Here is a 13,367-nt window from a genome sequence, read left to right on the forward strand (position 1 = left end):
AGGAAAAGAACCAACAACTTTGACAAACTTGTTAAAAAAGCGTATTCAGTTTTTAACATTATCGTCCATCCACTGAGCTTTCCTACTCATTTCCAGGCAGAATTTTTTATAATTTTTTTTAAAGCAACAACATTTGTCTGTCTGACATCCAGATTAAAGGAATGCCCTGTACATGTTAGATCTACTTAAGGAAAAAAAAAAAACGTATATCCCAGAAGATCTGTTTTGCTGATGTCTGCCAACATAAAAGTCTGACTATTCACCTTTAAGTTAAATCATTCTTAAAGTCCATTTTCAAAAGTGGTCAGATTAATCAGTCTAACTTCATTTGAAAAACAAAACCTCAATACAAACCAGCAGCTAAATCAAGAGCAAAAGGAAGGAACCTGGTGGCAATTCCATCAAATAGAAATTACTGAAACAAGATCATTTTGCTCATAACAGAAATCTCAAAGGAAACATGGCAGGTTCATTAGGAGTCTTGCATCATTGAGTTCCCATTTTCCATAGCCTGACTGATACTGTGAAGATGCCAGTAGCAGAGTCACAGCAATGGTATTGACAAGGGGATTTCATGAAGGATAGTCCAAAACGAAACCCGATGGGGAAAAATGGAGAAAAATAAAAAGGCACCAATATAAGCCACAACATTTATGAATACAATATATTTTAACTCTCTACATGGAGGAAGCCAACCTGCTCCTTTTTGATCTTCTTCTTTGGCACAACTTCAGTGGATTTCTCAGACTCTGAGCGGGTTCGAATCGATCTTCTCTGTTGCTTCTTTTCTATAGAACCTGAAGAAGGAAAAAAGGTTTCCATTATACGATCCCTCGTATTTCTGAGGTACAGCAAGATGTTCAACACCAAATCAACAGATAAAGTAACGAAACCAAGACTTTTTCCTCTTTTGAATGTTTTATTTTTTAAATTCAGTTCCAAGCTATTTGCCAACTGGTGCTGTGGTTGCAGATAACACGTTCTGATTCCATAGACAGAGAGATCAGCTTCAGAAAAAGACACTAGTAACAGAGCAAAACAAAAAGCTGGGATCCAGTTTAGGGCAAACAGATTTGTCATAACACACCTCTCGAGCACAGTCTTCACTTTGGTTAATTTTTAACCAAATAGTCCATCTCTGGTGTTTATGGGAAGGTATCCACAATCAACTTCTTGAACTAAAACAAGCTAGAAATTTAAGACGCAAAAAGCAGCTTCCGAGTTTTCGCTCAAAACACCAGTTGCGTGCCCCTGCTCTGCGGGGAGAGAGCCTTCTCTCAGAACTGGCCAGCACAAAAACTGAAAGCAAGAACCACGCTGTAACACGTGCCATCAATACAAAATCTGAAAGCTCAACTGAAGATTTCGAGAGGTGAAGAAAAACTCAGCACAAACAGAAGCAGTGATCATGAGGTGTTATGGTAATTAATGGAAGTGAAAAACAAGTTTTTGAAAACATTACCATGGAAAACAAACTCAGATTAATGAAGGTTATTATGACATTTCAAGAGATGAAGTAGGAGCTACTGGGTTTTTGACAACGAAGGGTGGCAAAATCAGAAGACCTTTCTACGCTGCAGTTACCTCCAAAAAGGGCACACGGAGAAACATGGGCACAACACTTAACGCCACGTGCAACTTTTTAAACAAAGTACACACTTAGAGCTGTACTGACAGAAACCTGAAGTTTGAAGATTTACAATTATCTGCTGTGAAGCATTATTCTTGTTTTTCAGTTTTGGGTGTTTCACCTAAAGAAAACATGAATGTAAAATGCTTTGTATTCTTCCAAGTAAAAATACAAACTCTTGGGACCAGGAATTCCCTTACTGATAGATAATTCGCTTACAGACAGGTACACTGTTAGACGTTGGAAACCTGCACCTTCTTGTTAGGAGAGAAAATATCTGGAGAGATAGGCAGGCTTTCATCAGACGCTAAAAGAAAGCCTTTCAAAAGGACTGCAGAAATAAAATGAAGATTCATCTTGATTAATCAGATGAGCATTTTTATCAAGGTTGCGTGGCTCAGTAACTAAACTTTCCAGCTGAAAAAGTTGTCATTTTACAGTAACTGAGGGAAATTTTACAGTTTCTAAGGGAAAAAAAAATTCGTTTTTCTTCAAGGGAAAAAGAAGTTTTACAGCACATTAACTAATGAATAATAGCAACGAGTTATTAATAATTCAGAAGTTAATAACTCAGCTCAACGTCCTTCAGGTTAGCACGTGTGTAACTTTGGGCTCCAACGAGCCGCATCCTTTGAGAGGCGCACACAACTATCGTGGATCTCGACACTAAAGCTAGGGGCCACCTTTCGTCACCTTTGTGTTCAGCCGAAGCTCTCTGAAGCAGCTTAAAGTAAATTCGAGCAAGTGTGACCAAACAGTTCATTTAATCAATATCGTATTTTCTCCCTGTGCTGCCCCACTGTAGTAAGGGAAATAAGATGCAAGGCCTGTATCAGAGGAGAAACTCCAGAATCAGCACATCTAATATTGGCTGAAAGCAATACTGATCAACGCAACGGGCACTTTTTCCTCTTCCCGCTCGCCAAGGATCCAGTGCATCACCTCCACAATGCTCCTATCCCGTCTTCGTGCATATTTGGATCCAGAGTTTCAGGACAGATTTCAGACCAGCAATCTACCTCGCTACTGGCCAGGTCAGGTCAGGTTAATCCTGCTTCAGCTGCATGTGGAGACCAGAGGCACTATGAATTCTCATGGTTGTTCTCTTATTATCAGATTTCAAGTTACAGAATTATTTTCCCGGCATTATGGAATTCTGTATATCTAACTGCAGGTTATTAATAAGGACTCCCAGAGTCATTCTGTAAAATACTTTACCGTAAAGGTATTCTGAAGTTCCGGTGACCTTAAATTTGAAAAAAGGACTTCGCAGTTATGTTCCATGAGAGGGGACCAATAACTGTCTGGACTTTGGAAATGGCTTTGAAAGTGACTGTTTGGAGTGTATACTGAAGTAAAGCTCATGCACTCTATAGGGTGTTATCAGGTGGAGTTTTACGTATCCAAAAAACCTAAGAAAATGAAAAAAGAGAGGCTCAGAATTCTCACCCCCCTACGTCTGAAGAGCCATTGTGAAGGTGAAGCCTTTAGTTCCCAGGTGAGAGAAACAAAACCGCCATCACCTCTCCTGCTGCAAGGAATTAAAGTAGCAACTGTTTGAAAAAACTGAAGTAGCTACAGCAACTAAAAATGGAAAGCAGAACCACTGTCAACACCACCAGAGGAAACCCCACTCGCACCAGCATATCCAGAGTACTCAGCCTGTATTGTAAAGTCCCCAAATACAGTCCATAAAACAACATATATAAAAACGAGCCTACCTAAAAACTATACAATACAGAAACTGAAGCATGTTTGCAGAGGACAGTGATCCCATGTATGTTGACCACTGAGGTTTCTGACTTGGAATCTCATTTATTTTACGTTTGGAAAGGGAGAAATAACCAAACAGACGGACAGTTAAAGCAGAAGTGACAGGTGGCAATAATTATGAGATTTTTTTCCTCAAGAAGAAAAGAGGGGTTTTAGCATGTGTACTGTAATAAGTCTTCCATCTTTTTTTGCTTCCATACCATGAGCATTTGTACATCCTACTGTGATAGAAAACCAAGGTGTTCTGCTGCAACCTAAAATTTACTTTTACATACCTGATGTAAAACTAAGTATGTTTGAAACTATACCAAGGATACGATTACAAGCACAGGTACAAAACATGCAATAGTTAATGGATTTTACATGGCCTGTACAAAATCTGGCTGAAAAAACAGAAGTCACTATAGGGACTGGAGGAACTTGAAAAGCTCTTGGTTTAGCATGACTCAAACCGGTCTCTTTTCAGGAACCTCCATCCCTTCACCAAAGGGTATCTGTCTCCTCTTGAGGATGATAAGAGGACATACTGCAGACACATTTCTGCTGGCGGGGAAAAGCTCAATCCCTTTGGAAGAATTCCCATTAGAAATTTCTCAAAAATCAGAACAGGAAAAAAAAAATGTCGTTTTTCTGTTCCAAGTCTAGAAAGCACTCACCCAGTTTATCTTTCTCATTCTTCCCTACTACCGTACTACAAATTAAACTTCAAATAGCTTGTTCCAGGCTTTCCCTTTTCAGTCTCAAGCTCCATTATTTGCTTCAGTGGTTCTTCTCCCTCAGGCATAATACTTCAAAACTTAGTGCTTTACGGTGGGGCCCCTAAAATGCCTTCAGAAGGCAAGCGTTATCTCATTTTGCTGATGGGAGTTAGTTGAAGCAGCTTAAAAAAAAAAATCACTATCCTTTACAAAGGTCATGCAGGAACTCAACAACAAAGTCTAGGAAAGCACCCATCCTGATTCAGAGCCATTCCTTACTGAACTGTGCCACTTCCACATTCTCTTCCTTTGATCTCAGCTGTTGTATTTTACATTTGGTGCCAAAAGGCATTACAATGCTCTGCTAACACACTTCCACTATGCTGTCTTCTAAAACAACTTGCCATCTGCTCTCCACAAGGCACCCATCCTTCTAATAGGTTGACTTAGATACTGCAAGTTGCAGCCGCTAAAAGTTCAGAGGCCAAACCAGCTAATCCCATCGCAAAGACATCCTGTGTTTCTCAAGCATCTGGGCTCATCGTGTGTTACACTAGCCATGCTTGTTACAACTATCATGTAAAGAGAAAGATGTTAATAATCTTTTTTAACTAATGAGAAGATGTCACGTTTGATAATTTAAATGCTAGACTGCTAAAGTTCAGACAAGGATTCTGCAATTTTGCCTACCTGTTGACCCAGAAGTTGTTTCAGGAGAGGACGCATTTTGCACTGCTGCTTTTTCATTTCTCTGATTTGATGAAGAATTAAGTTTCTCTTGTCCTTTGACGCTTATTTCTGTTTTGTTACCAACTCCCTTAAAAACAAAAAGAAGAAAAGATTCTCTTGACGTATTTATGCATGTGTGGTTGCTAACAGGCAGACTGATCTACTCTTAACTCTCACAACAGAAACATTCACTGCTCTTCAGTGCGACACATACACGTGATGACATCTACTACTGAGCTGCTTCCTTGCAGAACTTTCCAACCCTCTCAATCTCCCCTTACACACTAGGCAAAAAAAAATTTCCAGTGACTTTTCTAAACATTACCTTCTCTCTAATGCTTAGGATGAAATAAATACCCTCCAGGTAGAGAGGCAGAAGAAGGAGGCAGAGAAATAGTCCTAAACTTTTCCTTACACTGACTGTGAGAAGCTGCTGTGCACCTGAAGGAAGCTAGGAGGCAGAACTCATTTTAAAAGTCTGGTATACAAAACGTAGTTATTACTTTTTAATACATTATTAACAGTTTTGTCATCTGTTTCCCACAAATACATTGATTTTAAGATTTACAGAGAATTTCTGGATTATTTCAACTAGGAAACTGGAATTAAACAGCTTTAATATTTTGAATGTGTTGTGAGCAAAAACGTGACCATCTGTAGAGAGCTCCTCTGCCACCAGTCAGAATGGTTACTGCCAGAGACTTTGGGATGCGCTGAAATTAAGGGGTCAGTGCACTAAAAGATTCCGTTGTCGCATCTGTCTTTTGTTAGATTTTCTCTCTCCAATGAAAGGCACATGTATTTTGAAAGCTTGGTGGACACAAGTTTAAGCTCCACAGTAAGACAGACTTGGGATAATTTATCAAGAAAAGAGGAGTCACTACACAGAGTACATACCTTAGTGGAATAAACAAACTGATCGATGAGTTTTCCATCCCCAGCAGCATTCTGAAGGGCAAAAACCTGTTCAATTTTAACAACTGGAGACATGTTACACTTTTGAAGATCCAAGTTGTGCATGGTTATTGAAGCTGGTAAGGATTTTCTAGCTGCAGCTGTTTTCCATGCGATTTTCACAGGAGGTGGCTCCTCCTCTTCCACACTCGACTGCCTCCGTTGGCTTTGTCTTCGCACCTCAGCGTTTGAAGGCGATGCTGCTACCACGTTGGCATGTTCTGGCTGGGTGTTCAAGGCTGGCTTCGGTCGTCGGTTTTTCTTGGTCTCCGATTTAGAAGCAGCAGTCTTTTTGGCTTTTGACAAAACCTCCTCTGGCTCTTTGTCTATATAAATGAAGGTGTATTGTTCTATCCTTTCTTCCCGAGTCATTTTCAATGCTTTCTCAGCATGGGCAATACCAATATCCCACTGAGCACGCTCTCTTTGCGGCCTTGGTTTGCGAATCTTAAGGAACAAAGACAAGCAGCTAATTACACTGAAGATTTTGCCACGTATAGCGCTTAAAACGCAATCCTGAGGTTCTTTAAATCTCTCAGGCAGCATATTTAAGTTCGCTCTCCATTTACAGGGTATTTTTTGAAAGGTGGACAGTGAATCCCCTGCTCAGAGTACAAGCAGACACTCGAGCTGGATCCTTACGACCATCACAATTAACAGTGTCTGCCCTGAGTTACAGCTTCACTAAAGACAAGAACAGGCAGCGTTCAAGCCCGCCATTCTGTTATGAGACACAGAATTAATCCTAATTGATCTACTTTTAAAATCCTCCTTATTTTTCTATAAGCAATCCTTTCCTTCCACATCAATATTTTGATTAGCATAAATATTGACTGAAGTAGCCCATCTACACAGTAAGTAATTTCTGTAGCTAACACTTCCTTTCCAATAAAACAATGGAAAAGAACATATCCACTAGTCTCAGGGGCTGGAAGAGTGTCCTTTAAAAACCGTATTTTCCAAAGAATGGGTTAACAGTAAACACGCAGACACTGTTTTTATTTAATATTCTAATACAGATGTCAAATTATCTCCAATGCCCAGGATGACTACCGTCACGAGGAACTGACAAAGTAGGTTCAGCTATCAGCCTTTTCACACGTAAGTCGTAAGCGTACGGAAACATTTTCTGTATCTTTGCGAAAAACACTTCTTCCAGTGAAATTCAGACAACCCTTTACAGGGTAAAGTACCACAGCGTTTCGGAACTGCCCCACGAGAGTTTCACTTACACAGGCACTGTAGATAACCCTCTACACAATTAGCGTTCGTCATACCTTCTGTTTCTCAGAGTGGTTGCTGGCTTGCTTAGCAGCCTCAGCCAATAATTGCTCATACTGTTTGTGTCCTTTGTACTCTCGCACCCGCTTCTCGTGCACCCACGCCCTCTCTGGCTGGTTGCTAAAAAACTGAACGTGGTATTCACGGGCACCTGAAAACGAAAAATTTCTAGTCAGCAGTTTTATCCACATCCCTTTGCTGGTTTAGCTGACGCCTTCCTCCTCCACATCGCTCAATTCCTGCAGGTGGAAGTACCTAGCTAAAGTTCAGAAATAAGACGGGCCGAGATTTAGAACAGTTTAAGATGGGAAGATAAGTATGCCTTGCCCACATCGAACACTCTCACACTTATCAGCGTCTTCTCATAAATACATTGACTTGAGAAAAGTGGGAGCATCTGTGCACAAGCCCAGTTTTCACAGGCTCATCTGTAGAGGTAATTTAATAAGTACTAGTTTTATACATTTCAGGAACAGTGCTGTTTAGCATACGCACAAGCAGAGTTCATCCTGCAAAGGGAGTTCAAAGATATCTTTAATAAAGGAACAACTACAGAAACTCGATATATTCTGGCAAAGATCGTCCTCCCTTACCTCTTGTATTAATTTTGGTATGAACATCAAGCTGTGGATCACATGAAACCATGCAAGGCCACCACGGGTACGTTCCCACCTTGGACCAAACCAGATCGCCAACCTGAAACTTGATGTCATGGGGTACTTGTGTTGGAAGAGAAGGCAAGAACTGCTGGACCTACAAAGAAAATGCAAGCTTCAAGCCACAGAAGACAATTTAGTGCACTCAGAGACACAGACGCTATCCATAGGGACTTGTTATTTTTCTCTCAGGTATCCCTGACGTTTGATAATCCAACACGAGATAAACATTTCTTAGAAACGTGACAGAAAGGCGTTACGTACAGCTACGGTTTACACAAGATAGTCACTGACAAACCAAGACACACAACAGCAACCTCCACCACCATCCCAAAAAACTTGCTGCTTCATAAGCTGATTAAGAAAGTTGCTTTGGGGATAAAATAGAGTAATAAACACCGTACAACGAGAGATGTTTTGATGCAAAATGATTAGTAAGAGTTTCAAAAATGGCAACCGATTTATCTGACAAATTAAAGTATCCATGTAATAATTAGTCCAAAAACAGTAACACACTAGAAGTTCAAAAAGTGTTAATTAATGTATGTACTAACCGGGGTTTCCTCCAACACTGTATCTTCTCTTGGTCTTTCTGATAGCATGCTAAGCCTCTCATTTTGTCTCTAGGAAATGGGTAACAACGAAGAGAAAAAAGGAAAAACAAACACAAACAAGGTAAGGGGACAGTAAAACAAAACAAAAAAAGCATAATAATGAAACCAGGCAGAAAAAATAATTCACAGAGAGAAAGGCAACCATGAACCCAGAAAATATGAGTAAGATGACTCCTTAGGCCCAATTCAAAACACAGCAGCATCACAATCAAAAAATACCTTGTTTCCCTACACTGTTTACATTACCATCACACCTACATACAGCAATGTTCTCCTCTGACAGGTGACAGAAGAACATACACTCAGGGACAGCAAGCCCAAATAACTTCCCACTAAATTAATATACAACTTCAAAGAAACAGAGAAGAACATATGAAGGATATCCATAGTAACGTGATGAGTCTCGCTGTACACCAGTTATTTACAAAAACTACATTACAAAATCATATTAAATATACCATACGAGAACTGTAGAATCGATGTTAAATTGCAAATAGTTGACAAATATATTTGGAGGATCAAAAGTCAACAACATAAAGCCTACGGTGCATTTATAGGCCAGGCTGAGGGGCGCACGCAGTCTGTTCTGGCAGAGCAGGACAGGAAAAGGTTTCGACAGAAGAGGGATCACCACTGACCAGAAGCTAGCATCGTCGGTGGAGTGGCCATGATAGCGGGATGGCACAGCAGGTGAGAAGATAAGAGGCGGGCCGTGAGCTATCTAATGAGACAGGGACCAGACATTTGCTTTTACCACAGCAGAGAAGTCACTAGTCAAAGGACTCAAAGAGCAGCAAAAAGAGGAGTCGGACACACGCAGTGAGAAACTAATAATGCTGTTAATCCAAATTACACCTAGCTCGTTTAAAACGAAGACCCCGTGTTAGGCAATACGGCATGCTTCAGCTCAGAGAAACTAGGAAACACACATGTAAACATCATCTAGAACAATTAAGGTCAGTTCTGGCATAGGCCAGCATCTCATTTAGAGCTGTCTGTAGAAAACGATCGTTTAAACCGACCATATCAATATTTGCTGGGCAGAAATCATACCTCCCTGGTACAGCAGAAAGCACGGCAATGACTCCTGCCTTTCTTTTGCTCCAGTGAGTTAGTGGAAACTTCACCTCTGCCGGCAGAGCCAAGCGGATTACACAGATCGCAAAGTTCCAGCTCCTCGCAGAATACAACTAACGAGCAGAGTAACTTATTCTTAAAACAAGTATCCAGAGCTTAAAGTTCAACAATGTTTTCATAACATTTTCATTTCAAATCAGCCTTTCAAGTATGAACGTCCCCCGACAGTCAGTGGGTTTCCACAGAGATTACCGTGTCAGAAAGAGGAAACAACTGCAGGTCACCGCACTTTCAGATAGCCACGCCGAGGAGAAGAGCGTAAAACAACTGTTGTACCAGAAGTTTTGTTTGCTCCTATTAAGATGATCCGAAGTCACAAGTCTCATACCATTAACGCTAAAGATGACGAAAGCGTACATGATGAACATACACGAAGATGAAATTGTGTAGTGGAAAGTCAAATGGTGGGAGAATGAAACTGAGACTGCAGTGGGTAATTCGTAACGAAAACCACTAGCACAAAATCCTGTTCATGTCAGAGTGATCTGCTGTCTGAAACAAGGGCGAGTGACATGAAAGAGTTCATTGCAACAACGGCTTTTGAAAGGAAAATGGAAGCTACATGGAGGACAAAAGCAAGACCGAGACGTCTGGCGAGTTCTGGATGACACGTATGACTCGGAACTTGAGAGGCAAGGTTTTAGTTCAATCTGGGAAAGACAACATGCTGGGCAAGACAGAAGATTGTGTCCTCATGATAACCAGGTAACACCAGTCAAACAGAGGGACAGGCACGGCTGAAGCTTCAACAGTAGAATCAGGGTCTCTGGTAAGAGGGAGGACAAAACGGTAAGGCAAAACACACAGCCTGATGCGGGGGTGCTGGAAGTCTGGAGAAGAGGCCAGAAAGCCTGGATAAAAGACCGTGTCTTTAGCCGAACTCTGGAAGAACCAAACTCACTGAGATTTAAGTGAAACTTGGGGGGTAAACGTATGATTACAGCAGCAAACAAAGGACAGGTGGACGAACAACACAGGAGCAGCGGAGGCATTCAGCAAAGAGCTGACCGTGAGAACAGACCCCTCTTCCTACCTCCATACGCAGGTATGAAGCGCGAGGGAGGTGCCGGTCGGGATGCCGGAGCTGCCTCCCGGCAGCAGCTGGCCACGTCGGCTGCTACAGCCACTTGGAACTGCCTTCAAACAGCAATTCCGAGATCCAGTGCAGCCACCCATGGCTCGCATTTTAACTGGATAGTCCATTTCAAGTTTGGATTACAGGGTTTATTAGATCTTACTGAGCTTCATTAGAGTCAACTCTGGTAAACAAATATAGTAGAAGCTCAAAATCTTGACAAATCACCAACCTGACCTCTGGAAGAAGTCCGCTTACCAGAAGGGAGAGAGAACAGTCATAAAACTTGTAAATATTCCTGGTAAGGGGGGGTGGGTGTGAAACCAGCGTGACTTCCATTAAAAATAACACCACCACCACATCAAGCATATGAACCTGCTATACTAGATCAGAGTCCCGATCCCTACAGGACAGGATCTTCTCCCAAACCTACCAGAAGCAAGAATCAAGGGGGTTCACAGGAACTTACACGAAACTCAGCTATATACTGTAACAGCCCAGACCGGCCCGAGCTGGACAATCTCCATCCTGGCCTGATATGGCAACTTCCCCATTCCTGACACTTGCCACCCCTCTCTGCTCCCCATTCCCCTCAAACTGAGAAATACAGAAACCAGTATCACACAGCTGGCAGGAATGAGGAAGAGAAAAAGAAACAGAAGTAATGAAGTGGCTTATAAAACTGAAGAAAAAAGAATAGCTGAGAGTACCGAAGACCGGTAATTTGTGTCTCTACTTCCTGCAATCTACGTTAAACCACATATATATACACACCCTGTATACGTCCAACCCTATTACAAAACTTGACAGAAATGGTAATAGACATCAATATTGAATTTTCCCAAAGTTTGTCGAGTCAACTGGTCCTTCTAATTCGCCTACTATTTTAGAATACTAATTTCTACTGGCTTCTACATATGCTACATCGCTCTGGGGTTTTGCACATCATCACGACGTTTAGAATATCTTTCAAAAATTTATTAAAAGCTGCAGTGCTGAATACTCCAAGTTACCCAACTTTCCACTGAATAACCCAGCATTACTTTGACAGGCAATTTTAGGAATGTGTACACTTGCATGCTTTTGGCCAAACGCTCCATCTTCAACACTGTCCAAAGCGTAGCAAACTCTGAACACGCTAAACCACTAAATAATATTAAAAATATTATATAGCATTTTCTAACATTTATTTTTATATGCAGTCTTTTACCCAAAACTGTGTTGTCCTAGAAATACAGATCCTAGTAACCTAATATGAGTATCTGACAAGTAAATAAAGCCTCATGACTTCAGGTACGTATACAACTAAAAGTAAGGAAAAACACTGCCCAAGACGCATATTCCATCAACAATATCAGGTATACAGATGGCTGAAACTATTATTCCACTTACATTTTGCTCCTCTGGTTCTAATTTTGGAATTTTGTGCGACTTGCGCTCTTCCGATCGGGAAGAGTCATGCTTGCTACTTTTTTTCCTTTTCTCTTTTCTCCCTTCATGTTTCGCCTTAGCATACTCACTCGCTTGTACTTCATTTAAAAGGTCCCCACACAGAGAGGACTCAAACAATTCCCTGCCGTTCTGGATAGTTTTGGTTATTTTTAATTTGATCTCTGGTGAGCCAGTCTTCTTTGGAATCACCGTTTGTGAAACTGAAGGTGGTGGTGGAGGCGGCGGCTGCGGAGGGGAAGGTTTTTCCAGAACTTCGTGCGGCCTTGCGTTAGAGTTTTCCATTTGGTAATACTCTGGGGGACTAAAGTTTCTGACTGTACCAAAACCATTGGCTGAACCATTGGGATATTGACTGTACGTCTGGTATTTGGCTTGAGGTTCGTACATGTTGATCGTTGGTGGGTAGCCATTCGTGATGGGTGGAAGGTCCTCCGTCGTGGGCGTAGGGTACTGAAAGCCTTGCTGCAGGGCAGTTTCGTATGGCGTTTGTCCACCATCTTCAGCAATGTCACTGCTGGCATCAAAGGCATCCTCTTGGCGGATGTTGGCTGAGTCAATGAGTTGAGGTGGTTGCTGAATTGTGTTTCCCATGATCCCTTGCATGAAAGAGAAAGAGAAATCCATTGTTCTGCTCCAGCATCCTTAGCTTTCCCTTTTTCTCATAGGGCCTAAAGGCGGGGGGAGGGAAATAAGAAGTCAGTGTAAATCGAAAAATAGTAATTAAGCGAATTAAATTGTTGAGAAAAAAAAAAAAAGAAAAGAGATCTAAAGACCAATTTCCCCCTCTCCATTCAGCAGCCACCCTCTCATGGATTTAGAGAAGACTGGTATTACTGAATCTTTAAAAAGGGCTCTTCACACATTTCTGCAAGAACAGCTTTTTTACATGACCACTTTCTTCTTTTCCAAGATGTTTAAAGAAATGCTGTAAGTACCTACAAGTGCTTAAAAACTAAGAGCCCAAGTGTTACAAAGTCAGAATAACAATGCTAAAATTCCAAACACTCTCTATAGCCCTCCTAGTCTGGCGCTAGGAAGCGTTATTCTAACACAAAGCAGTAAGACAGCCGACTTTGAACCTCAGGCATGCAGAAGACACCAAGTTCTCTTGCCACCATGGTCACTGCAAACTGAACAAGCCAGAAAAACCACAGGAAGACCACTTAAACAGGAGAGAAGAAACCTCTTCTCTGCCTCCCCGCCTCCTTGCCAAAATTCGAGACAGATGAGCAGCCCTTAGGCCAGCGGGAGACTAAGCCACGGGCTTTTCTGAGCAGTGGCACGATTAAAGGGAATAGGCCGTTCCACCTCAGCTGCTGGGAAAACCAGTTCAGACTGTGCGACAGCCTCAGGTGGGGTTTCCCAACC

General features: G+C 41.6%; 1 protein-coding gene across 9 annotated transcripts in view; it reads right to left on the bottom strand.

Moving 5' to 3' along the window:
- The window catches only part of LOC309602135 (histone-lysine N-methyltransferase NSD3), a 45,760-nt gene that overhangs the window by 24,325 nt on the left and 8,068 nt on the right, over positions 1–13,367 (bottom strand). For 7 of the 9 annotated variants that reach the window (XR_014230622.1, XR_014230623.1, XM_082335461.1 and 4 more), the window contains exons 2-8: positions 11,940–12,667; positions 8,276–8,344; positions 7,659–7,818; positions 7,062–7,216; positions 5,728–6,231; positions 4,792–4,918; positions 697–797 (exon numbers count right to left, since the gene is read on the bottom strand). Coding sequence is in view for 7 of the 9 variants with exons in the window: in XM_082335461.1 (XP_082191587.1) it covers positions 697–797; positions 4,792–4,918; positions 5,728–6,231; positions 7,062–7,216; positions 7,659–7,818; positions 8,276–8,344; positions 11,940–12,623 (1,800 nt within the window). In the remaining 2 variants the exon portion in view is untranslated. The remainder of the gene's footprint in view (positions 1–696; positions 798–4,791; positions 4,919–5,727; positions 6,232–7,061; positions 7,217–7,658; positions 7,819–8,275; positions 8,345–11,939; positions 12,668–13,367) is intronic. The other 2 variants (XM_082335462.1, XM_082335463.1) reach the window with 2 other exon arrangements.

This window comes from Platalea leucorodia (assembly GCF_965183815.1).
Source record: "Platalea leucorodia genome assembly, chromosome: Z".
NCBI lineage: Eukaryota > Metazoa > Chordata > Aves > Pelecaniformes > Threskiornithidae > Platalea > Platalea leucorodia.